The sequence below is a fragment of the Pollachius pollachius genome, assembly GCF_949987615.1.
Source record: "Pollachius pollachius genome assembly, chromosome: 8".
NCBI classification, from domain to species: Eukaryota; Metazoa; Chordata; class Actinopteri; order Gadiformes; family Gadidae; genus Pollachius; species Pollachius pollachius.
The window spans coordinates 11,091,812-11,119,527 of record NC_136941.1 but is presented as its reverse complement, the minus strand read 5'-3'; the positions used below and the strand labels follow the sequence as shown (position 1 = coordinate 11,119,527).

General features: G+C 40.2%; 2 protein-coding genes across 4 annotated transcripts; both read left to right on the top strand.

Moving 5' to 3' along the window:
• The first annotated feature begins 351 nt into the window (after window positions 1-351).
• On the top strand, window positions 352-13,376 carry bcas1 (brain enriched myelin associated protein 1). 3 transcript variants are annotated; one of them, XM_079742068.1, is made up of 15 exons: window positions 352-476; window positions 618-674; window positions 901-979; window positions 1,843-1,988; window positions 6,502-6,678; window positions 7,710-7,769; window positions 8,093-8,131; window positions 8,397-8,612; window positions 8,749-8,811; window positions 9,174-9,212; window positions 9,722-9,763; window positions 10,135-10,179; window positions 10,471-10,593; window positions 11,146-11,364; window positions 12,365-13,376. In XM_079742068.1, exons 2-15 carry the CDS (start codon window positions 636-638, stop codon window positions 12,443-12,445), a joined length of 1,368 nt encoding a protein of 455 aa, XP_079598194.1. In that variant the 5' UTR covers window positions 352-476; window positions 618-635; the 3' UTR covers window positions 12,446-13,376. The 3 variants fall into 3 exon arrangements, with proteins under 3 accessions (XP_079598194.1, XP_079598195.1, XP_079598196.1); XM_079742069.1 differs by lacking the exon at window positions 8,749-8,811; XM_079742070.1 differs by lacking the exon at window positions 11,146-11,364.
• A 4,296-nt stretch (window positions 13,377-17,672) lies between these two features.
• Window positions 17,673-23,884, top strand: znf217 (zinc finger protein 217). The gene is made up of 5 exons (XM_079742234.1): window positions 17,673-17,844; window positions 19,566-20,934; window positions 21,062-21,169; window positions 21,317-22,696; window positions 22,814-23,884. Exons 2-5 carry the CDS (start codon window positions 19,617-19,619, stop codon window positions 22,921-22,923), a joined length of 2,916 nt encoding a protein of 971 aa, XP_079598360.1. The 5' UTR covers window positions 17,673-17,844; window positions 19,566-19,616; the 3' UTR covers window positions 22,924-23,884.
• Window positions 23,885-27,716: the final 3,832 nt, after the last annotated feature.

Here is a 27,716-nt window from a genome sequence, read left to right as displayed (position 1 = left end):
CCGATGGCTCGCCTGAACCATTGAATATCCTTAAGACACATCCTGTTTCTTCCCTGTTGCTTCTGTCAACAAACACAGTTATGCTGTAACTAGCTACCTGGGGGGATCCCATAAGGTAAACCCATCATCCCCATCACTCATGCTCTGGGGGGGGGGATGCTTTATTAGAGATTATTATGAGTGAATCACTAATACATAGTGATTCAAGACAGATGTGAGTCATTTGCTTGCTTGACTGATGGTGAGCTTGTCAGGAAGTAAATCCAATGTGAAAGAAAGTCACACCCTGATCTGAGCACACATACTTGACTATATAAATACACAATCACACACATACTATGCTCAGCAGGTCACATGGAAAGGCCAACCCTTATACAGAAGGACGATTATCTTTTTCCATCAAGGGAAAGGTCTATAGCCCACATTTCTCTTCAGAAGAGGACATAACTTACCTAAACCTACAAGGGACACACAAGGTAAGATGATGAATACATCAAAATATAGATGATTCATGTGAAAAAAACCACAAAAAAAAAGAACCCTTTTGCAAGCTTGCATTGGTTGACATGTTTTTCTATGTACTTACTGAATGCATATTGAATATACCTTTTCCAAAGGTCTCAGCTGGACCAAACATGGGCAACGAAAATTCAAAAAAGAAAGGCCCAATAAAGGTAAACAGTTATTTTTATTTCATTCGGAAAACACATTGTCTACATGCTTTCTCACACATTAAAGTACAATCAGGGCATAGTGTTTGACCTCCAGAGAAACACAGTATTCGTTAATCTTATTGTGTTCCTTAAGGGTTAGGGTTCGGGAGCAATTAAACTTCCAAATGTTATTCCGGTTTTGTGACAGTAAAACTTTGATAATATTTATATGTTTCATTTTTTACAGGATGGGAAAAATGGGGAAAAGCATTTGAATGGAAAAGTAAACAGCCTCAAAGTGAGAAACAAGTCAGATGAGAATGGAGGCGAGTACCCACTATTCTGAAACATATGGATAGGAACTTAATGTAAACTAAGTTTATTGCACACTGTATCATTATTCATAAATCTTTGTTGATTAATTATCCTACTTCAAACTTTGGTCTGTATGTATTTATATACATATATGTATGTGTGTATATATATATACACACACACACACACACACACAGACAGACAGACACACCGACACACAGACACACAGACACACATACACACACACAGGTTTTATTTTGATATGACTGTAGATGGGATTACTCTGAGATGATTGGGTAATGCTCTGTAAACACAGTGACTCCCTGTTATATTAGGTATTCTGTCTTCCAAGGTAAACTATATCTGTTGTCATGGATATGTACAGAGTGCAGCTGTTTGATCTGTTACTGAACCATAGCCTCATGCACTGAATTTGCAAGCAGAATTTCAACAAGTCGTTTGTGCAAGACGTTCTATTGATGATGGGCTGTTATGTCACTTTTCCCAGAGCAGACTAACCCATGTTTGCTTTGTGGATGTTATGTGGTCATTGTCGCTTGAATAAATGTACTAAGCTTCACATTCAGTGTTCTTGTTTCTATATAGATTAACTTCATTGCAGCATATTATATCGGCTCATCATCCTTTGGTAGATCAGACAATGCAGTGTGCATGAGTCATTAATGAACAGGATCCAAACCTTAATTGCATTTGAAACATATTAGGTATTAACTTAGCCATATTAGTGATAAACGTCAAGTTATCAATGATAATAATATTGATAGTAATTCATTAATAGACAATTTATTATTATGTTGATATTATCAAACCTGATTTATTATAGCTCATTACAAGAATAATTTCTTATTCACAGCTACCATTGAGAAGGCTGAAAAGCCAAATGGTGAGCTGACCGCAAACACCGAAAATAAAGAATCGATAGTTGAAACAGATGGCTTCAATGTTGAAGCACCGGTAAACGGCAGTAAGGACATCCCAGGGATTTCCACAGAAGCTCAGGTAATTTCCCCAAAAGATGTCCCAACCATTCAAAAACAGCAGACGGATGAGGCCAAAGGGGATCTCAAGGCTGATGAAGAAGCGCCTTCTTCTCAACAGGCCATAAGTGCCATCTTCATGTTCATTTAAGCACTATCTTATCATTTTTCAGTAATCCATGTGGCTGAGGGTTTGTATCATTGGATGTTTGAATTGATTATTACTTTGAACATCTAACTGTAAATGTAAACATTAAAACACATTGATTAATTGTGTTCATCTCACGGTTGCTGAACTGCACAGCAAAAAACATGAAACTGAAATATCTATTAATTCAAATATGAATGTTGATTTTCACAATAAAGGAATCAGGTACGTGTAACAAAGAAGCCACTACGGACATCATTTCATCGCATATGGAATTGGAACCCCATTACACTGAAATTGCAACGCAGACCAAGAAGATATCTAAAGAAGATGCCTTCACGCAGACTGAAGACCACTTTACAGAGACTGCTCTGATCATATATCCAGAAGCTGCTGCCAAAGAAGAGATACATTTTTTCGTTAAAGAACATTTGGAAGTAGTAATGGAAGAAGAATCTGAGTTTCTGATTATTGGTGAACCTGTTTGCAAAGAGATTGCAAATGAGAAGAGGATGGATTCCCAGACAAACCTGATTGTTTTCAGTGAGGAACTCATCGTGGAGAGCAATGGGCTGCAGAAGAAGGAGGTGCACGGAGCAGAGAGCATGGAAGTCTCAGAGAAGCTGGAAGTCAGCAAAATCAAAACAAAAATGGTTGTTGATCAGTTTACCAATGTCCTTGAGATGAGAAACACTGAACCTTTGCAAGGAAATGTCACAAAAGAATCCATTCGAGAAGAACTGGAAACCTGCTACAAAGAAGAAGATTCCCTTCCCAAAGATGCCCCAGCAAAAGTAGCTCCCAGAAAGCTTCTTGAAAATATTGATTGTGCTCCGGCTGTATACGTGGCTGATTGTACTCCGGCTGTATATGAGGCTGATTTGGCGTCCACTGATGAAATGACAGTCAAAATGTCAGCAGAGGCCATAGCTCACAAAGTTTTGATTGAGTGCAAAACTGAAGAAACTGAAACTGTTCATATTCAGGAATCTGAAACCGAGCCGAAAGGATCAGGCCCTGCATGTTCAACTGAGTTTTCCACAGAAGAAGCTGGAGATGGTTCCACTCTCAAAACCGAAGTTGACCATTCCGCTCTTCAGGTTATTGTGACGGACAGCGATGACTCCCCGGGAAATCTGCCAGTTATTGAAATGATGGAAAACAATTCTGATATTTTACCTGCAATTCCAGAAGCTACAGTGACTCGAGTTCCTGCAGGAGAAATTCAGGTTCCTGAGTGTCAGCAGGAAATGCCAATCAAGGACAGTACTCCTCTTGAAGAGGTTATCCATGAGAATGTTGACACAGAAAGACTAGTGGATTGGCTTAATCCCTCAAAGGGAAATAACCTTGAGGAAGAAGAAACTCCAGCTGAAATGATGAGTGTGGCGGACATGGATGTGCCATCACAAATATGGGAGCCTTTCGTTCCAGATGACAAAGACCTAGAATTCCAAACTCGCCCAGAATCCTTCTTCAAAGAAGCTTTGATTGAAAACGTTACTACAGAGGAAGAAGAGATTAAAGATGAGAAGAGGATGGATTCCCAGACAAATGAGATGGTATTCAGTGAAGTGGTCATCGTGGAGAGCAATGGGCTGCAGGAGAAGGAGGTGCACGGAGCGGAGAGCATGGACGTCTCAGAGGAGCATGAAGTCAGCGAAATCAAAACGAACATGGTTGCTGATCAGGTAGCCAATGTCCTTGAGATGAAAAACACTGAACCTATGCAAGGAAATTCCACAAAAGAATCCATTCTAGAAGAACTGGAAACCTGCTATCAAGAAGGAGATTCCCTTTCCAAAGATGCCTCAGAAATAGCTCCAAAAAAGCTTCCAGAAAATACTGATTGTACTCTGGCTGTATATGAGGCTGGTGTGGCGTCCACTGATGACATGCCAGTCAAAATGTCAGCAGAGGCCATAGCTAATAGAGTTCTAATTGAGTGCAAAACTGAAGAAACTGAAACTGTTCATATTCAGGAATCTGAAACAGAGCCGAAACAAACAGCCCCTGAATTTGCAACTGAGTTTTCCAGAGAAGAAGCTACAGATGGTTCCACCCTCGAAACAGAAGTTGACCATTCCACTCTTCGGGTTGGTTTGACGGAAAGCGATGGCTCCCCGGGAAATCTGCCAGTTATTCAGATGATGGAAAAAAAATCTGATATTTTACCTGCAATTCCAGAACCTACAGTGACTCAAGTTCCTCCAGAAGAAATTCAGGTTCCTGCGGGTCAGCAGCAAACGCCCATCAAGGACAGTACTTCTCTTGAAGATGTTATCCATGATAATTTTGAGAAAGAAAGACAAGTGGTTAGGCTTAATCCCTCAAAGGGAAATAACCCTGAAGAAGTAGAGGCTGCAGCTGAAATTATGAGTGTGGCAGACATGGACGTGCCATCAAAAATATGGAATCCTTTTGTTCCAGATAACAAAGACCAAGAAATCCAAACTCAGCCAGAAGAATCCTTCCTCAAAGAACCTTTGACGGCAAGGATTACTACCGAGGAAGAAGAGATTGCAATACCTGATATGTCTTTTCCAATGGCAGAACAACAAGAATACAATCCTGTTATCTATGGTTTCAACCCTAATAATCAACACCTGATTGCTGAAGTGGTACCGGAGTCTGCCATCTATTCTCTCATCAATTATTTTGAAGGTATTGTCCCTGCTGAACCTTCTGTTGAAGCCAACGTATGTTGTCTTCAAGTTGTGGAAAAGACACTCAGTGCTACACATGTGATGCCTCTTTTTGGAGACTATGAGCATAGTGCCATCTTTAATGGTGACCCTCTACTTGACAATGTCATCTCACCCAAAGAAGAGTCTGTTGCCAAAAAGGTTTTAGAAGCAGCAATTGATGCCATGTCTAATGAACTCATCATTGTCACAGAAAGTTCTGATGAACAATCCAGCAGAAATGAACCCCCCAATGTACTATTGGAAGGACTCATGGAGTCCAGCCTTCAAGATCTTGAAAAGGTACAACTGGAGGATACCAGCCCTGAGGATTTGTTATTGGATTGCATTTAACAAAGGTTTAATCTTAAAGACACAGAAATGACTAAGGCAGCCGACCAGTTCCCTGAAATACCGAAACAATGTTCGCAAGACATTGTTAATATCTTCGTTGATGAACCAAAACCTGAATTGCTACAGGTCATGATTAACGGAAATCAAGAGAATGTCACCCAAGAGATATCACACGTTGATGAGGATTCTAAAAAAATAAAAGATAATTTGACAAGTACTGCTGATTTAATGTCTCCCACTGATGAGAAAACGTTGACAAAGAAAATTCCCAAGGGGATTACAGAGCATGCTGTGAATGACATTGAAGAAATAAACATTTCCACAGATGCTGCTGAAACCAAATACACTTTTGTTCCTTTGGGTGATCCAGTAATGGAGATGGAAGTGAACATGGAGCCACAAGAGGGGGCACACAGGGCAATTGAACTCAATGAAATAGATAGTAGATAGATAGTACTAAGGAATATGAACGCAATGAAGTGACATTGGAACATCCCTGTCACTTCACCGCTAGAATGTGAAGAACCAAACAATACATACACAGTCAACACTTTGAATGACAGTGAACAAAACGTGTCTGTTATTGAAGAGGATGCAGTCATGCTGACAACATCAGCTGTGGAAGAGTCAGCATCAAATCTTGAAAGTGTTGAAACATCTTCATTCCTTGTCCTGTTATGATGAATGTGAAGCTGAATGAAGATGAGAAATAGCAAATACTTTATAATATAATCAAGCTATTAATTTGCTCCTGTTTAATGTCAGTTATGACATTTACATTGTAGAATGTCTGATTTGCATTTTTAAACAATGATTTCTGTTTACATTAGAAAGGGCAGATAGCTCTCGATTATAATGTAGTGTCAGGCAATGTAGCAATTCTCAATAAAAATCTAAGAACTGTTGGTGAGATGGCTCCTTTTTTGGTGTTACTATTATTTTAACATTTCACATTATTTAAAATTGTGACAACTGTGCGATACATAAACGTGTGCTATTAAAGTCTGAATAGTTAACATCAACAACATTAATGTAGTAACATTCACTCATTGGTGAAAACTTTACAATATGTAAAGAGTCTTGCAATTACAACACAGGAAGGGACCAAATATTTCTGACATTTCTCAGAGCATATCGCCTAGGCATTGTTGAATATCAATGAGTGTGTGTGTGTGGAGGGGGGGCACGGGCATTAATAAAAGGGTGATTGTTGCCATGGGCCTGAGTAGGCAGAGGCATGGTTGGAATTGTGCTCCCATCTCAATGCTGCGATTAAACACACTCACTGCTTGCATATCAGCTTCACTTCTACTTCTACTTCTCAAAGGCAAATTCTTTGTGGCATATAGGAGCAAGCCGACACAGCGAAGAATCAAGACTCAGAGACGCTTGAGGAGCCAAAAAGTGTGACTCTAGATCTTAAACTAGCTGCAGGACAAACTGATAACGACGATCAAAAGAGTCAACCAGAGGAGACAAAAGAGGAGAGCGACCAGAATCCAGTTATGAACTTCTTCAAAACACTAGTAAGTGCAACATATCAAATAAATAATCATAGGTGTAAAGGTTATATAGTCTGAACCTGCATTTGATTGCGTTTTCCTCAACATAAGCTTCTTATCCATCCTACAATATTGAAGTATTTGCCTTAAATTCTATATATAAGGAATGGAAGAAGTAAAATAAGAAGAGGTTGAGGTGGAAGAAGTGATTTTTGCAGGCAACTTTATAAAGCTCCTAAATAACGTGATTAGGGAAAATGTATACCATTCAAACTATGCATTGCATTTTAGAACTTAATTAAATGTGTACTGCAATTTTCTTCTTTTCCATGAGTGCAGTGGCTTCGTGTATTCTTTCCCAGGGTAAATTGTTGGGTATAGGCCCCATTCCATATAAAATAAATTAATAATTGTTTTGTTCAGAAATGTATCTGTCATGTTGACGGCGTGCGATGAAAGCAGTACAACGGGAAGCCATTGTGTCTTCCTCGTCTTTATCGTGCCTCTACTTGGAACAGTGCCTGTTTAAAGAGTTAGGATTGCCCCCAGCCCCCTTCTAATCAAGTCTCCCAACATGTGGCACTGTGGCGGCCATTGTTCCTGCCATAGTGTGAGCTCACAACGAAGGCCTGTGCTTCTGGAAGTTGAGATGTGTGAAGATAGAGCGAGGGCAGGCCTACGCCATCTCCACCAGACAATGGCTGTCCCAGTGACAGTGTATGTACTGTATGTGCTCTGTCCCTGGGCCTCTGTGTGGCTCAGTGTGGGGCTATCATAGCGACCTATGTCTGCCTATCTGAAAAGGCTTCTGTTTTGTCCAAGTAATCATGTATGAATTCCAACCCATAGATATTCATGTTAAACACTTAATATTACAATGTACCTAATTTATTTCATTTTTTTCTTAGAAATATGAAAGGATGCCTTGATATTTTAATCAGAAGCTCATGACATTTGCTTTTCTGCTACGTTTGCTTCTTTGCCTTTGTGTTTGTATGTGTGTGCGTATGATGTCACTTAACAGGAGTGAAGATATATTTTTTCTTGTAATACAGGTGACTCCTACTAAATCTCAAAAAAAGGAAACAGCTACCCCTGATGTTACAAAAGATCAGGTGATCACAATACACCCAGATAAAACATAAATAGCCCCACACGTAAAGTCATCACTATGTATTCCTGTGGCCACACATTTTGGGAAAATATAAAATAATAGTAACATGGAAAATGAAATAGACTGCACCAAACCGACTTCTAGCACACAGAGGACATTTGCCTCTAGATTCCTATGTTTTAAAATAGTTCAGTAAATGACCAATGCTTGCTTTTTCCTACCATTTTGAGTTATGGCGCACCCTCCAACCAATGATGTTTCTTTCTAATTTTGTATTCATTAATTTGTCCCACTAACCGCTTATTTTTTTTTGATGTGGAACAGCCCCCGAAGGAGACTCCGCCAACGGTAGCCTCTACAACTGTGAGCACTCAGTGTATTACATTGATTATGTTGCATTAGGTTGTACAGCCTTTCATTATGAATTAACATGAAGATGCTTTTGGCACTTAGATCAACTCCACATAATAAACACTCACACTCACCACATAATAAACACATTCCTTTATTTGCTTTATTTTCAATTTTGTTCAGTTGAGCAAACAGTGGGGGAAAGTATTTTTTGGAAAAGCATCCCCCTGTGAGCAACATTAAAATAAAGATGTGATTTCTCCCTCCAATGCTGTAGGTCGCACAAGTACCTGAGCCTCCGGCTGCAGCCAAAGGAATGTCTATCCCACCTCCCCCTCCTCCAGAACCACCTAAAATGGAAATTAAAGGGGGGCCAGCCGCCCAGCAACAGAAACCCACACCAAAGGAAGGGGCGAAGGCCTCTGCAAAGCAGCCAGATGCCGCAAAGGGCAAATCGGCTAAGGAGACACTGAGCAGCTTTTTCCGTTCAAAGGTAAAGATGGGAGCGAGATAAAGACACATATACCATTATTAATTTGAATCGATAACTATAATAATTTCTAAAGAGAATTGTGTCCCTATGTGTGTTCCATGATAACATATTTATGTAATGTATGTAAAAATTTGAGGCATCTAAACCCAAGAGTGCCCCGACAAGTGGAGCCAATGCCCCAGCCAAGACAGCTGCAGTGGTACAGTTGATTCTCATTAGTCTCCTAATATCCCACTGACTGTGCTAGCTTCCCCTCAGACACTGCATCTAACAACATTAAACTGACATTGCTCTGACCCGGAAGAGGCAAGAACTGCACAAATGACTGTTTTCAAATAAGAATTACATGGGTAGCCATCTGTCAGTGTCATCAAATTCAATTACATTGACTTTAACAATCTTTATGAATGGCCGGGTAAGGATATGGAAATACATCCATTCCTCGATCATCTCTGAGGTCCAGTGAGGACAATCGGCATCTATCACAATCTTCTCTCAAACTAGACAAAATGTGACATTCTAACCAACATAAATGTTTGGCATTAAATCACTTTCTGGCAGGAAATCCAGGAAGTGTTGCAACAAGTTGATCAAGCACAGGTAAAGAGGAGAATAACATATGGTATTTCTTTCTAAGGAAAACTTTTTTTGAACGTGAAGGTAAATAGACATTGCTGAAAATATTGAATGGAAATGTCTTCTGGCATAGTGCATTTGCACAACAACCAAAGTTTAATTTGATTAATTTCCGAATGTGCAGCATGGTAAACGTAACCAAGCATAAAAGCCATCTAATGGAATAAAATATGGCACATATCTAGAAATACAGAAAAATATTTAGCATTCTACGTTTACCTAAATATAAAATCAGTTTTTTTCTCCAGGACGAACCTGAGCCTGTTTTAGAAGTCAAGTTAACCAGCGTAGCACAATCAGGGGATAAATGATCCTTCTTAGAAGATATCCTTAGCCCTATGATAGATCCTTTTTTAAACGGTTAATAATACAGACCAGTTTAAAGTCTCTGTGACTCCTGTAGTCTAACATTAACTATACTATACTAATTTTGACATCCTAAGCAATAAACCCCTTAAAAAATGTCTTGCCAGGAAACAGTGGAGTGCTTGCTGCAACCAGTTGTCGAGGTGCAGGTAAATCACACGGGAATAATATCATTTAGGCCCTGTGAGGCTTTTCTTCAATAATATTCATCCTACTTAGATTGTGTTGACTAGAGGCAGAGCTGTTACACTTGAAGGAATCCATTTTGTTCCAGTAGTTTTGTATTGACAGAAAGGTGAGGCTATTTCTATGTATTGCCAACTGGAACCTCTTGAAGCAAATGTGAATCCCAAGCGATGTCATGTCCAGAACAGCTCATCGTGTTCACTTCTTTCCCCTTCTTGCCTTAATTAATATCACATAAGCTACTTCTTTTAATATTAATAAGCATCAGAAAGCTATGTTGTTGTTTGTTTGTTGCCCATATCTATATGTCTGCAAATCGTTTACTTCTCTGCAGACAGTAGAGGAGGTGGTCCCAGAGCCTGTTGTTGTAGAAGTAGAGGTAAACCTTTGGGAGCATCTGACCCGACTTCTTCCATAAACCCCTGTATTGATTATTTTGCTGCTCTGCATGACGCAAGGGTCGTTCCTACTTCATACCGGGATTCATCCATCCTCTTCTCATTTTTTCTTCTGTGGTGTTTTGGATCATTTGGCCTTTCTTCATCCTTCCAATCGTTTTGGCAGGTGGCCGCTGGGCAAACTACTGGCTGATTTGGCAGACATAAACTGTAGCTATAACTCAAGTTTTAGCTTTTAACTCAATGGCGTCTTCTCTTTCAATTCATTGAAGAAGGCTGACGCCTCCAAGACCACCACTCTGGAGGCGGATGTGAAGCCACAGGCGGCAGCCCCCCTTCCGGAAGAGAAGAAACCTGCAGCGAAGTCCCCCTTCTTTTCCTTCTTCAAGCCCAAGGTACTAATGATTCTAATGATTAAATTAATCAATGTTAAATCAATGATGCAATGAGCATTGAAAATGCAGGTGTTGACGTTATGAGATTCAGAATAACATGAGCATTGTGGTGATTGGAGGTACTGGTAAACCAAATGGCAGCTAAAGTCCAATCCGCCTCCACGAGTGGAGTTCGGCTCCTCAGGAGAACTGCCGGAGGGGTAACTATAGTGAGTTGATGGCTGTGAGCCTGGGGCTACTGTTTGTTTAACCAGTGATTTAATCAGACGTACGCTTGTCGTGTTTCGTTCTGTTTTCCATGTGACGGGGAAATGCAAACGCATGCTGTCTAAAACCTAGCCGTTGTGACTTAACAAACGTTGTCACTATACGCTTTAAGAGTGATATAATCTCATCTGCGTTGCTTTCGAGGTCACCCCCCCCCCCATGCTGTCGGTGTCCTAACCAGACGTCCCAGATGTTTGTGTCCCAAAGTTTGTCACCCTGTACGTTGCTCCGATAGCTGTAACGCTCTGTAGGTGCGATTCTTATTTGGTTTGACGACACATTCAGGCTGCAGAGCCCAAGAAGGAGAGTGCTGCACCCCCTGCAGCCGCGGAGGCAGCCCAAAATACCAAGGCCAAGGAGGAGCCTAAAGCTGCCACCAAAACGGCAGAGGCCTCTGTAGAAAACAAGCCCCCCTCAGAAGCTGCTCAGGGTGGAGACGAATCCGCCAAAGCCCCCAAAAAGTTAGAGAAGAGGAACTCCATTAACTTGTTCTTCAAGACCCTGGTAGGGAACTTTGCTTTTGTCTTTCAGCTCCAATGATCAGGAACACAAGACGGAACTAGGAATAAACTTAAGAAAATAACATGCAATAGAAAATTGAAAAATGTAATTGTTTACTGATACTGATTTATCAGTGAATAATAAAATGTCTATTATGTCTATTAACTAACTATTAACTATTATTTTATTAAGTTTATACATATTGCCACAAATGGGTTACACTTATACAAGCGGTGACTGAAAAAGCATGTCAATTATCATCATGGAACCATCCTGATCTTGTAAGTTCACATCATCACAGCCTATCCCAAAAAGGCTAAGATAGGACTAATCATTGGTAGGGGAAGGGGGTTTCAGTGACCAACAAGGAGTGTGAAAGTCTGCCACAGGCTCCCCCACTGGGAGGTCTGGCAGCTTCCGGCACCATGTTGTGTCATCCATATAGATAATCTTCAAGTCAAGCCACCATTATAATGCAAATGAGTTCAGAGTAGTGTGCTTTGACTAGATTGCCATCAGCTCATGGAAATCATGTGACACCTGCATTTATCTATTATTGCATTGAATTGTTTGTTTGTGTATTTGTATGAACATGCATGGTTAGATATGCATTGATTGAATTTAATTGTCCTATGTAGGGGGAGATATAATGATTCATATATGTTTAATTCAATACTTTTGTTAGCAATGGCAGATTTTTTCCTGCAGATATTTTTCTTTCCACTAGATGGTGACCTCAGTCGCTTATATCATAACACATAAAACAACCACTGGTATGAGGAAATGACAGTTCCTCATTTGGCTCTAATTCAAGAGCACACACGCACACACACACACACACACACACACACACACGCACACACGTAGACAGTGTGCAAATGTGAAAAAAATGTGCAAAGTCAACAAAATACCTAAATACTGTTGAAAAGTAGATTTCTATCTATCTATCTAGTGACCCATGAAGATACAGCAGATATTGAATACTGTATATATGTATTTGCAGAGCCAGAAACGCAACTCTTTAGATGCTGGGGTCCAGACAGAGACAGCGGCTGCCGCTCCTGCCTCAGAGAAGACCAAATGAAATAAGAGACGCCACTGATGACATCACTGATTGGGCTCTGTGTTTTCACTCTTCTGAAACCATTTGAAAACCGATTCCGTTAACAGCAATTATTCTGTATCTCACGAATACACTATGGAAACGAAAGTGATTGAAAGAATGCAAGCAAGTGAATTTGTTGTATGAAATAGTAAAAGTAAAAGCAGACTGCAGATTGTTGACTTTCTGGAGATTTGATGTTGTTGAAGGATCACGTGTTTATTAAGGACACACTCACAGAACTGAGTCTATTGAAATCTGTATTCTTGGTGAAATCAGTGTATTCGACTGAAGTATGAGTTTCGGAATTTCTTACCTGGCTGCTGTAAAATGCGACTTATCTGAATTTATTGTGGTAACTTAACCATTTAACAAATCTAATGATCTTAATCATGTACATCAACTTACTTTCCGCTATTCAGTTATTCCTTTGCATCAATAAGCATTTTTAAACCCTTTATATATTCTTTCTTTGTATATTTTCTTGGTTTCCAGGTGAATGTCCTTACTGCAGATATATCCTTCTAAAATGACTTAAGATAAGCCGAATGACAGCTGTCAGGTCCGCACTCTGATGTTGCAGAGCACTTATTCGATATTAGGTAATACTTCTTTATATAACTGTTTGTATATGTTAACAGCCATGCAGTTCCCTAATGGCACGACATTACAATCTTTACTGTTCTTTTTGGAATCTATGGAAGGTAGATCGGTTTTTAAAAATCCATAAGACAAAAAACCGGTACATTCTTACATCATTGCAGCTTGATTTGATTGCACCTCTTTTATTCATAACTTAAAATAGTTATCAGGGTCTACGATAACGTGTGATAACATGAAATCTTTCTTTATGAGAGGCTTATTTCCTTAACTTGCACTATATATTCAAGATAATAAATAAGTTTATATGATGTGCCCTGTCAATTTTTTAAAGTATTAAAGATTGCAATGAAGTTGATGGGAATTTCAATTGTTGCAACCTAAACCACTGACAGTACAGAACAACATTTGAATCATTCAAACATTCATAACATAACCCACACACACATACAAACAATACAGCATTTAGCTGTTTACATCTTGAGAGCGTCAGGAGGCCCTGGATAAAGGACTTGCCTCTGTCACGGGCCCACCCATGCAGAGAATGCTCTCATATTATTTTGAAATGCCTGGGATAAACCGCCCAACAAATGTAATGTATTAAATTAGTTCTGTGAACATATTTTTAAATAAGGAAATACCCAGTGAATTACAACTGTGCCAAATAAATATGATTACCATAAATATCTCATAAAAAACCTCACCTATTTCCTGTTCAGTTTGTCACAATGAGTCACACCATTTCAAAGAAATGCAGAACTCACGTTGTCATACAATCCTGAGATTTTTAGGAGGACAGAATTGTTAATTAGAGGAACCAAAAAAGACAGTAGGTGGTTATGGGTGGAACGTGGAAGAACTGTCGAGTGCCACTGCACAGAACAACATCAGAAATGTCATACTACTGAGAGACTTCAATAGTTCAATGTTGAATGCCATTTATGTGATGGGTAACATGTTTGCTTGAAAAATAGAATATGTTTATAGGTGGTTTATTTTCTTCTAGTGGCACTGGTGAGCCATCAAACCAAAGTCATAACTGATGTACCTGCATTGTTATCAATCGGAACCATTCTTATACATTAAGCTCAAATTGAAATGATATATACAACAATGTATAGTATATACTATACATATGAATGAATGGTAATGACTAACAGTTAAATTAAAAAAGGATCCGAGGTCACAGTCACTTTTTTAACATTTAGAGAGCTTTAGTTTAGTAGGAAGACAACATGTTTATTGCCCAGTATATAGATTATAATAGTTATGGTGAATGTGATGGGCTTTAGTATTCTATTTGTGTTCATGTTGTATTTACCCAAGAACATGCAGCAGCCTATTCAAAAATTTATAACAGCGCACTCAAATGCAATTCATGTACATTTACATTCAGGGCATTTAGCAGACACATTTATCCAAAGCGACATATATTAAGAACATTTGTCAGAAGAAAGAGAAACAACAATATTTTGCTGTCAGTACAGTGAGGATGTTCATAGAAGCAAGTGCCAAGCACCAACAATCACTAGGTTAACCCATTCCCCATATGCAACCAAGATAGCTTGGATTAGATGCAACACAATGCTAAGATTTTTTTTAAGTACTAGGACATACAAAATACAATAACTGTGTATGTGAAAGGTAAATATGATAATAAGAATACACACGTAAAAAAATAAACAGACAAACAGTCTCATTAATGTTGCCATCGATAAATAGTGCAGTTTAAAAAAGGTCCATCGGGGTTTCCTCAATGGCTGTTGGTGCAGTTCATCCCAGAGTAAGGAATGTGACTGTGTTATGCTGCGACCCACTCATGAGGGGCGATGGAGGGAGGGATCCCTGTTGTCAGCATTAATGTGTATCACTGCTGCAAGGTATCATGTAGTACTAGAGAAAACTCGGAGATATGGACCCTATGCAATCCGGCTCTTGGCATGTTTACGGTTCAATCAAGATGGTGACGAGGCCACAGTGACTGTTGCTTTGTTGGTGAATCAGCCGCTATGGGGGATGGGCTACTTTCAAGTTGTGTGTTGAGTGTGTTTGTGTGTGTGTGTGTGTGTGTGTGTGTGTGTGTGTGTGTGTGTGTGTGTGTGTGTGTGTGTGTGTGTGTGTGTGTGTGTGTGTGTGTGTGTGTGAGTAAGTGCATTACAGACACTGTGATACAAACACATTCAAATAAGGGAGAATCTTGAGAGGTGTGGTGAATTCCAATAATCTCTCCTGTCTGGATTATTAAACTTCTCCTTAAATGACCAAAACATTGGAATAAGTAAACCATCTCAACAGTACCCTGATTTCAAAGTAAAATCCATAAACATATCTAGATGTGTAAAACCAGATTAAAATACTTTAGAAATGTGAACAGGACATTAGAAATTAGGTAATCTGATCAAATCCTATTCAAGATCAGAACATTAATAATAGGGTGTGATAAGAATGACAGGGAGTGGGTAGGAAAAGGACACTAAAAACAATCAGTGGCTTTCAGGAGTCAGGGTTTATAAAGGCAAGCAGTCTGTGAGTCTGGTGCGGAACAATGCAGTCAACTGCTTCTGACACATCAAGACAAAAACAAGTCAAAACACACAAGAGGCCCCTCGCCCATATGTTGCTCCAAAACCATCAAGAGTATCTAACTAGCCTAGTACAAGATTATTCATTAGGACATTTGGATACAGGCTAAAAACTTCACACTACACATGTTTTTTATTAATGTATTATAAGGATTATACTGTATTTTTTGGCAGCAGAAAGCCCATGCAAACCTTGACAGATAGTCTTTGTGGAAAAACAGGTTTAGCATATTGGTTGCACATAACATTATGTTATTGAAGAAGGAAATCATTGAGGAACAAATTAAAGGTTGCAGAAGTATGTATCTCCTGGTGGGTTTTGATATTGATATACCTATCGACATACAACTTTTTCTGAAGTGCACATACAAAGCATATAGGTAAGCTTGAACAAATGCTTCATGGGGTAGTCACATAATTCTCCTGAGATGTCCTCAGGCTTTATCAGACTGGGAACAATAGGGCAGCCTGGGAGAGCGGGAATTCTTTGTGTCACATGTGGTGCTTTTGAATACAATTCTACACTTTTTGGGTAATTATAGCAAGATCTGAGGGTGAGGTGAGACCAATCTGATTTAAATAACGATGCATCAATGCTTTATTGATGCATTATTTGTGAAGCGATACACACGAAAATAAATTTTAGGCTAATGTAATCAAGGCTAATTTAAATATGCAGATACTATTGTAGTCACTTACACATAGCTTTACTAAGAACTTAAGTTCTAAGTGATGAAGCATGTGTAATTAAAGTAGACTGAAACCTATAACATAATGTAAATCTGCATATATATATATATATATATATATATATATATATATATATATATATATATATATGTGTGTGTGTGTGTGTGTATATTTGTCTGTGTGCGTGCGTGTATGTGTGTGTGTGTGTGTGTGTTTGTGCGACTTATTACCTTGTGGCATTTCATAATTGCATTAGCAGGTATTTTCCTTTTCAATTGTCAGACCTTATGGATGACGATAAAAATACTTTTAGCGTTCAGTGTGATGCGAGTTATTTTCTGCTCATGAAAAAAGGGAAGTTGTTCTGAAATCATATCAGAGTAGAGTTGTGACAATCCTAAACTGTGTCTATGTGTGTGCGTGTGTGTGCGTGTGTGTGTGTGTGTGTGTTTGCATGCGTGCGTGCGTGTCCATGCATGTGCTTGTGTGCATTTATTTACTGAGTTGATTGAAACAAATCTTGAATAGGTACAAATGCCAAATCAAAGCTTAACTTGGCAATTTCCAATATGCTTAAATATTTGACCGGTTTATCTGTCTGTTAATCAGAATCGGTTAATCAGAAATATCTGCTTTAACGATGGTGGCATACTTTCAGATCTGATCAAATCTAGCGTCTATAACATGGATGATTACATGGAGATATCCTAGTGTCTCTACTTGGCTAGGGTTAAACCAAAAGGTGCAGATACGAGAACGTTATACATACTTCAACAGGTTCTTTGGGTTTCTCTTTGCACCCCCCCCCCCCCCCCCCCTGCCATCGCCGTGTTAAGTGCTAGACAATCCCCAACCCCCCTCAGCCGCTGGCTGTAAATGGTTGAGCCCGAACACAGGATTTGAACAAATCCCATTTTCCAAAAAGGTAGGCCTACCATACCTTATAATGGCATATATAAAATATTATCTACCAAAATGTTAGATATGTGTCATATGTCTTATTGTCAGCCGTTTTATACTACATTTTCATCGCAAAGGAGCACTCATTGATGATTACAGGCATTATATTTATGGTAACTTCAATTCTTACCGACGACCAATTATTGACAAAAGCTACGAGAGTCACATAAAAGTCATGCACATGGACATGCACAAACAACGCCATTATCCCACCACTCAATCGTATAAACGTACACTTCCACATGTGTGCTAATCATCTTTTCTTTCGTGCCCACGTGACCCCGCTTAAGGAAAGTTTGCTTTGGTGCACGCGCTTCATCTTCCCCAAGACTCGCCGAGCACGCGCACCAGAACGCAACAGCTGCACGACTTAAGAACTGAGAGGATTGACCTAAGAACCGAGACGACTCTTAACGATATTGATGACCACTGTCCGTCCAGCGTCGCCCGAGGAGGAAGCAACTCACGGAGATGGCGAGCTGGTGAACGTTAGTCCCTGGTTTATCAGTCTAAGTGTATCCGGACATTCAGACCTGGAAGGTGTTGTTGGTGAGTTTCAACACTTTTGAGTTGAGACAACCGTGGCTACCGACATGGTTAAGGCTAGCTTACCATTCGTCTTAATGCATGGAAAACCTTACGCAACCCTTCTTACAATGGAATCACGAATTGGCGACCTATTCATTATTCTGCACTTTATTGAGTGCATACTGTTTTAAGCAGTTGATTGTAGTCTTTATCTTTTGTAGGTGCGCTCTAATAAGTAGAGTAGGTTTTAAGCATTAAGGTTGGATAACTTACTAGTATTTCTTTCCTAGCAGGTTACTTCCTATCTTCATAGTGCACTCGGCTTTAATCAGTAGCCACTAATCTTGATCGCCAATAGGTAACTTTAACTTTTGCAATCCTTTTCTTTTGTTATCAACCTCGTGATCTGCTATCGATTTTGATATTTTTTTAAACTTTCATTTTTGTTCAAATTGACTAGCTGTGCTTATTATGTATAATACATATGATCTATATATTTAAATTTGATTGAGATACAACCGAATAATGGTTAGAAAGCACATCAGTAGCTGTTCATCAAGTAGTGGCCCAACTGGTTTTTACGACGAACGTCACCTCTAATCTATCTGAATAACGAGTTGTTAGGGGTGGATTCTTTAAGAGTAACCGTTGTTATGGCTGAACTTCTTCTGAATAACGAGTAAACGATGAACTTCTCCCTGAATAACGAGTTGTTATAGTTGAATTTGTTAATCCGTTACAGAAAGGGTGCATGTGAAACCTTGAACTGTGGCTCATTAACATTATCAACAGCTGCCTGTGTTCACTTTAGTGGCATAACGTTACACCACGATAAAGTAACTTTACACGAACATGCTAAATACAACCTAGTGATACCATGAGCATATTCAGTTTAGTGGAATTACATGATATCGACTATTTCAATGGTGGTCTCTATGTATATTTATTCTGATTTTGTTAAACACTTTTGTATCCAACCCCTAACTCAATTAGCTAATTGTACATTCACCACATTTCATAGAAGAACATACTTGGGTTTTTAATATATATATATATATATAGTTGTGGCTCTTGTTGATTAATAGGAGTTTGTGACAAGGCATATGCCTTAAGCCATTTAACTGTTGATCAAGTTACTCCGCTCTTGAGCATAGTTGAGCATTGATATTCCTATTCAAGTTCTTTAAAATGTTCAAGCCGTTCAGTATAGAAACATATACTATATTGAAACATAATAGGTAGTATACCACCACCGTACTACGTTTTTTTTCTCAAGAATAACAAAACAAACGTCATTCCTAAGTGTAGGTTATGTATGGTTTCCCTTCCTTATGACCGTTTTCATGCAGGCCTAATGAGTACAAAGTTAGCTGAAATCTTTAAATATTGAAAGTAAACACTGACACTATTTAGTTTGCCTTGTATACTTTTAGAAGTATATTATATATTGGCAACCATCTACTATGTACAAAAATAAGATTAATCAAGCTGAAACATTGCTTTTGCTTTATCTTGTTCTATCAGCTTTTCAGTGGTTAACGCAGAGAGGAAATGAGTTTACAAGTCGATTGCTAAAGGAACACATTTCCTGTTTCAATGGAAAAACACTTAGCATGTGTCCTTAACATTTATGTATACACGCATTATGTCTTTCTTGTCAATTATCACATTAATATTTGGTTACACCAATAGTCATTATTTTACACTGCATGTTTTAAAGGTAGCCTTTTTTCTTTTTGCAGGTTTCCAGTTCAGGATAGCCACAAGCAAGATTGCACCATCAATAGAAGAAAATGCCCACTCACCCCTTACCAGCGTTTGCGGAGAGCCCAGATGGACTCAGCCAAGATGTTATCAGCAGTCATGCCAACATGCCAGGGCCCCCTGGTTCTAGCATGACACCTCACAGCCCAACCTTAGAAAAAGCTGTGATGCAAACCGAACAATGTTTGCCTGTCTCCTGCATGTTCTGTGATGAGAGTTTTCATCAGCAGGCAGATCTCGGCCCCCATGTCCTAAGCCAACACCCCACCACACTTTTTGAACCATCTGTTCTATGCGTAGAGGCCGAGTTCCGCATCACAGAGGGCAAAGAACGACCCGTGCTGTTTACCCAACCTAGGGATAAGGATGAAGTGCTCAGCTGCATTTTGTGTGGTCAGGTGTCCCAGGATGCCAGTGAGCTGGAGAACCACTTGCGTAAGCACAAGGACTACTTTACCTACTGCTGCACTGTATGTGGACGGCGTTTCAGAGAGCCCTGGTTCCTGAAGAACCACATGAAGATGCATGGAAGCAAGTCTGGAGCTAAAAAGGCCCAACACGACCTGGAGACCCCTAGCACAATCAATGGTGCTACTCAGGGTCTGAACACTCAGCCAGTAGTCACCCTTTATAAAATGTGCATGGTTTGTGGCTTTTTCTTCCCTGATCACAAAAGTTTGGCTGAGCATAGTAAAGTACACAATCGAGATGGGGAGCCTGGTAGAGATAACATGGTGGCATTCCAGGGTGATGGCCCCAAGTCCCAGAACAAACAAGAAACTTTTCTTGAGAGTTTCAAACTAAGGCCACGCTCTGTAGTAAAGAACGTACAACCAGAAAGGTCATCCAAATGGATTCCCCAGCTAGACCCATTTAATACATATCAAGCTTGGCAACTCGCTACTAAGGGGAAGATAGCAGTTGGTCCAAATAACACAAAAGATTTGGGGTTGGATGCAAGCACGGACAATGAAGACGGCAACTCCGATAAAGAGGAGTTGGGTAATATATGGACTGAGAGTCAAGCAGACAAGTCCATAAAAGAGGGCCTGGGCAAAGAGCTGCGGCCCCAAAGGCAGAATATGGTTGAGACGCCATCTCCTGAACCAGACCACAGGTCTCTCATCCAAGGAGACAAATCAAGGCCAACCACATGTGAGGAATGTGGACGACATTTCAGGACCTATCACCAACTGGTATTGCACTCGAGGGTCCACAAAAGGGAAAGGGAAGGGGGGAGCCCCAGTGCTGATGGGAAGTTATCCAAAGCAGGTACACTGGACCACACAGAGGAGGGCTTGGAGGATGGTTCTGAGGAGGCCGCTGTTTCAGAAGCCGTGGGGCCAGGTAAAATGGGGGACGGTGTTGAAAATCCCTTTTACATGTATTTATTTCCAAAACATTTTAAAAACAATGAGCAAAACGACCCTCACTGTGCACAAAGTAAACTTGAAATGCTCTTGTCTTTTCATAGGGGAGTTCGGATTTGACAGATCAAAAGTCAGATCAAGGCAATGCAGTTACTGCTCCAAAACGTTCCGGTCAAGCTATTACCTCACTATTCACCTCAGGACCCACACAGGTATGTTAAGAAAAGGGAGGCAACAAAATGAAATGATGGCTAGTGATTTCAACCCATTCCTGTTTTTATATTTGAAGTGTTTTTTGTGTCTTGACCGGCTCGCGTCGTGACATTTGTCTTAAACTAATACATATACTTATTTTGCAGGCGAAAAGCCATTTAAATGCATGTACTGTGACTATGCAGCAGCACAGAAAACGTCACTGAAGTATCACCTTGATCGACGCCATAAAGAACAAACATTAAATGAATTCTCAAGCAGACCTGTGTCTCCTGCGCCGTCGCCAACCGATAAAGAGTTTAGAGAGAATGGAAGGGCCCCAGTTAGAGCCAAACTGTGGGTGCCTGTGCCTAAACCATACTCCAATAGCAAACCAGAAAACATACTGGATGGTGATGTCGCCAAGGTTCACAAACTGATGGGTCAAGTTAAAATACCAGTAGAGAAGGTAACAAATGGGCCTGATTCCACAACTTTTGATACATCAATCACGTACCCAGTACCCATTAACTTGATGATGAAGCCGGAGACAGAGGATGAAAGCTCTGATGCTCCATTGAATCTTTCTCTAAAGGTCACACTCAACATGTCGACAAGTTCTCAACACCAGAACGCATTGGTTCCAAATTTCTGTACATCCTGCACATTCAAAACACTGTACCCCGAAGTTTTGGTGATGCATCAAAGCCTTAATCATAAAGATCGATCAGACATGACTAAAAAGACCAGATCCAGTCTGAAACTCAAGCGCTTTACGGGCTGTCCCCCTGCCCTCGAAGGAAACGATGTCACTCCACTCTGTATGGTGGACAGGAGACACCCCCGTCGAACCGGGTCCCCAACACCCCAGGCTGGCAAAGCGGATGACAAGACTCCCTCAGCGCCCCCAGTTGTTGCTCCCAAACACTCCCCTATGCATGTACCCACACACAAGGTGGCCCCAGAGATGCAGAGAAACGGGGCAAAGATACAACAACAGCAACAACAACTCAATCAGGAATCTTCTCGGTTTACAGAAGTGGTGAAGAAGTCCAGTAACAATAAACATGCAATGGACCCATACCATCAATCGGACAGAGTAGGGATTGGCGAGAGAAGTTATCCGGTGAGACCTGGGGTCATGTGGCACTCTAATGCGGCCAGGCTCTGTCTCTCCAGCCGCTTCGGGAGCCTCCCCCAGATGGACTTGGGTGAACCCTCGAACAAGAGACTCAAGTATTGCCTCCCGCCAGGCAGGGAGACTGACCCCGTTGAGAAGCATGACTTTAGGGTGCCAAACGTTGATGGAGCTAACCAACTGCTTGGCTTGAGGAGAACCATGAAGACGTCATCACAAAGTTCTTCTACCGCCACTGTCTCTGAGGTCACGGGTCCATCAAAGTCTCTACCTGTGGGTGGAGGCAGCATGGATACCGACTGGAATATAATGAACATCCTGCGATCCTATTCCCCGGCTGATTTGGCCACACTCTACCATGGTAACCCGGCATTCCCAAGCCACGGAGGGCTGGCCCATCCCAGAGCTGGTATGCAAGCACCTCAACTAAATATATTGAATAAAATGATTTCTAAGACATAATAACGTTCACAATTTGATTGTCAGTTTAACAATGTTTTTCTTCTGCTTTGTTTCTTTTAATCAGGAAGCAGAACTACTCACTACCAACATCTACCGAGTCTGCCCCATCTTCAGAGGCTCGAGAATCCTGCCCCATTCCTTGGGGAACGTTATGGCAATGCGGACAAGAGTTAGTAATATATCACCAAGGTAAACTGTTAAGAAAACTGCTAGACTAGATCCTATCTGGAACCTTTCTTGTTTCCAAGCTGCTTCGCTACAGTACACAACTTTAGTCATTTAACAAAGTCAAATCAATTTATTTTCTTAGGAGGGTTTGTATTCTAGGATTCAAGACGGAAGGATGGTCTTATCTTTATTTCTTACGTTCACTTATTATTATTATTACTTAATTTTATTGTTTATATGAAAGATAGTTTTGCACAAGCTATCTAGAACTCAGGCAATGTTTAAAGTAGAGCATTTTTTCCTCTGAATGTTAAGACATGCATTACTTATTTGAATACAAGGTTCCCACTACCTATTGCCACTAGAACTCTACAACAACTGTGAAACTCCATTTCCATCATTACCTTTTTTAAATGTGGGAGAGAATTTTGTTTAAAGCTTGTATTAGTATTTGCAATAGTTGGGTATTTTTATTTATGCTGTATGTCAGATCATTGTGCAGCACTCCAGCACTGTTCTTCCCCAAAGCACTGAATGGTTGGGGTTTATTATTATTATTTTGGTTCCCTATACCAGTGGATTACCAACAGGCTACAGCAAACTGTTACATTGTTAGTTTATGTGGTCTACCTCAGTTTAGAGACTTGACAGTTATTTTCTAAAGCTGCTTGAGCTTTCATGTTGACTGTTCTGCGTGCCTTTCTTTATCTGGGTAAGTGCTAGATGTTTATGTGTTGACATTTGATGGGCTGATATGTATCTTCTCCTGGAAGACTGAGGCGTATCAAGTGCCTGCCTACTTTGTATCTGGTATTTTCCATCTTGGAACGTAACATTTAATTCATAATTTCAAGGCAATACTACTTGAATTCTGAATTTTGTAAACTGTGAAAGAGAAAAGTCTCAGGTTCAGCAAAACCTACTAACAAATTGGATGCATCTGTTGTGTTAATTAGTATGTTTTCCAACAAATAAAGCCTTGTGTTAAGTTATTTGCCACTTTGATTTGCCTTTCACATATATATGTACCCTAATGTTTACCCAAACATATAATTAGTGTTATAATTTATGCCTTACCCAGACACAATCCACCAGCTTTGTTGTTTAGGCAAACATTGCTAACACTTCATAATAAAAGGCCATAATTTTATAAAATAAATATCAAATCAAAATGTAGTGGAAATTATAGCTTGTTACCGTTGTGGCAGGTTAAGAATCAAGTTTTCGTGGTTTGTGTGCGGTTGCATGCATATTCTGAACACTAGATGGCAGTATTTTCAAAGGCTACAGTCACGATCAAATATACTGCCTTTCAATCAAGCCAGAAGATGTCTGCAACAGTTTGGTTCAATTAGGCCGATATATTCCAACGCCATGGTCAAAGTTAAAAAACGCCCTGTACAAAGACACAATTCTTAAATAGGTTTTTGATGTTGACATATTTAAACCAAGACTATTGACAACAATTATATCTTTCACAAATAGCTATTCTTAACAATGTCGAATAGTAACGCATCAGCTTTTAAAGCCCTCCCTTTCAGACTAAACCACATCTGTTTGCTGCCTGTTCCCCTGAGCCAGCACGGTGTAATCTTTTGCATTAGCTCACATTAGTGCATATTGCCCATGGCCCTCGGTAATCACAAAATGAGCATTTCACTTAGCATCACTCTCATATTCCCCCACACTGTGGCAAACGTAGTGCAAATGTGTGTAAGAGTAGCCAAGTTGACTATAGTTTATGACATGTCTCCTGCTATTCAGAATCCCCCAAAATGATGCATTTCCTTTCTTCCCAACAAGCTTCCAGGGTTTTTATGTCAAACTGCACCTTTTACAAACAAAGATGTACGAAATTGTTACCAAGATGTCCCATTTTCTATTTTGTTTCCTGTTCTTTTGTTTATTTTCCAATTTGGGAACCCTCAAATGTGACTGACATTTATTTGTTATTGCTAACATGAACAGCATTGAGAATTTCTGCTGCACTTTCACAGCTGAACACTGTTGTTGTATGAATCAGGTTTTTGTTGACATATTTCTATATTGTTATACTTGTATTACAATACATTTATTCTAAACCTAGAAAACATGACGTAAAATGTATTTGGGGGGATTTATTTGAGCACATAGAATATTTCTTTAGGGAGGAAAGAAATACAGAGAATGCATACGTTTTATGGCATATTTTAATTAATCATTTTTTTCTTGTTGGTATTCTAGGCCTTCTTGTAGAAAAAAAGTTATTAACCAACTTATGACATTGTTATTTTTTCAACCACAATAATGGATTTTGTCTCATTTGTGTGTAACAAGAGACACTGCCCAATGTTTATATTTGTATGGGCCTATATGGACAGGGCAGTGAGGGGAGACAGGAAAGCGGATTGTAGAAGACCGAAATGACATACAGCATAGGACCGCAGGTAGGAATAGAGCCTAGGTCACTACAAGGCATACTACCTACATGGTTAGCACTAGCAGGTTGAGCCGCTGAGGTACAAGGCATACTACCTTCATGTTTAGCACTAGCAGGTTGAGCCGCTGCGCTACAAGGCATACTACCTTCATGGTTAACACTAGCGTGTTGATCCACTGAGCTACAAGGCGTACTACCTACAGGGTTAGCACACTAGCAGATGGAGCCACCGAGCTGCCAAAGCATAGTAAATCTTTTTCTCAAAAAAAATCTTGAAAGGAAAATAACCATACAAGGGTTATAGTAAATGAGTGTGGAACATCCCATCCATGTGACAGTGTACTTATTTTAGGCTATGTGGCCATTAGATGTGGTAACATTCTTCTGTGACTAGACCTAATGGCAAACTGACAATTTTCCATAAGCATTTCCTGCTGTTTGCAATCAAACTAACTCCTGCCTTCCTATATAATTAAGTAAACCAAGTGTATGTGTCTTCCTGTGTACGTACTCCTACCTCAGTCATTCAATCAATTCATCAACTAATACCCTCCAGATTGCCAACGTTGCATGAACGGCAATTGGGCCAACAATGTGGATATGGTCAATTGTTGAATATCCTGTCACAATTTGAGGCAGAAAGGCTGTGCTGTGCTGTGATTGCTCATCATCGTCACCCTATCCCTCTGAGGAAGAGGAGCAGTGTAATGGTTCCCACTAAAACAGCCTCTGGCCTCAGGAAAGGGATTTGGGTGTCTGGAGACAACAGGGGCCATATGGAGAGGGCTGAGATAGCAAGGCACACGTACAGAATAATGGATGATGTGTCATGTTTCATGTTGCAGGGAAGCCATCAAGAGACTTAGTTTGGGGAAATCAAAACACTCGCACACGGCAAAAGCGACTGATGGACTATTTAGCAGTTGTTTTTTTGTTTATTGTTTAATTTTATGATCCCTGAACCAAATGAGGGTTCATGGTAGGAAAACAACGTCCTCTGCCTTAATGCCGTAATGTAACAGTACTACTGGGTTATTACTGGGTTACCAATGAACAGTTATTGTATAATTTAGTCAGTTACAAGATATTAATTGAAATGTACACAGCCTCAAAACAAAAGTATAGGCACAATCATTTTATGGAGAATGCAATGGTTTAATATGCTAGGCGTTTCTGCTTTATTTGTATACATAAGTAGTACGCTATAGCCACATCCCAAGCTTATATATCTAATTTAAATCCAAGACAGATACAATGCTACTGGTTTAGTGAAGCTAAACCCATGATTTCTTTCTTCCCTTTTTTGTTCTCGAGCCAGGGGTGGATTGTCTACTTAACCTTTTGCTTTCTGTATGTGCTCTATATTTGTCTACATGTGCAATAAGCACCTTACTCTGGATTCTTTCTTCCTAGTGTCAGATCGACCCTTAACTCTCACTGCATCTGCAATAACCAGCTGACTCTGGATTCTTTCTTTCCCAGTGTCAGACCTACCCTTAACTCCACCTGCATGTTCAATAACCACCTGACCCTGGATCCTTTCTTTCCCAGTGTCAGACCTACCCTTAACTCCCCCTGCATGTGGAATAAGCACCACACCCTGGATTCTTTCTTTCCCAGTGTCAGAACTACCCTTAAGTGCTGTTTCCGATACCCATGAGTAAGCCCCATAAAAGCTGCCCCATCACTGCAGCGTTATTGTTTCTTGCGGATGATTGATTGATGGATGAGGGCTGACACTTCAATGAAGCCATTTCCACTGGCATCTCTATCCGATGATGTGCAGCGTATATTTTCCATCCACGCCTCATTGCACGCCTGTGTCATTCCCAGAACTTCATTTACACCATGTTCCCTGAAGGACCTTTTTTAGACCCATCTCCATCTTCTTTCCACTGCCTCTCTCTCCCTGACTCCTCTTTTTATCTCCTCGCCTCTTTTTCTTTCCATGCCATAAAATAATGCTATTTCTCGTCTGCTCTGGAGGGGCCCAGAATAATTTGCAGGGAATGATAAAACCAAAGGCATGGAGGGGTTATTTACAGGAAGTGTTATGCTGACGGGGTCCCACTGTTATGCTTTTTCACTCTCAGATGGCCCGAGCAGAGGCCGGCCGTGATACACTTCCCAGGCACTCGACAACAAAACATGTTAGATCGTCAGAGGTTGCCGATATCTAAGCCAATACAGGGTCTTCACAAAATTGTTAAGATTTTAGGAGGGCTACTGCAGATCTAGCTTAATGCACAATATGTGCACGTATATGGGTTGTTGATAGTGGGATGGAGGTACATTTTTTGGGAGAAAATGGCTTGTTTTGGGCTCATATGGGGAGCAGATGGTAAACAGGCTTCATTGCGGCAGGGTTTCTGGGATGACA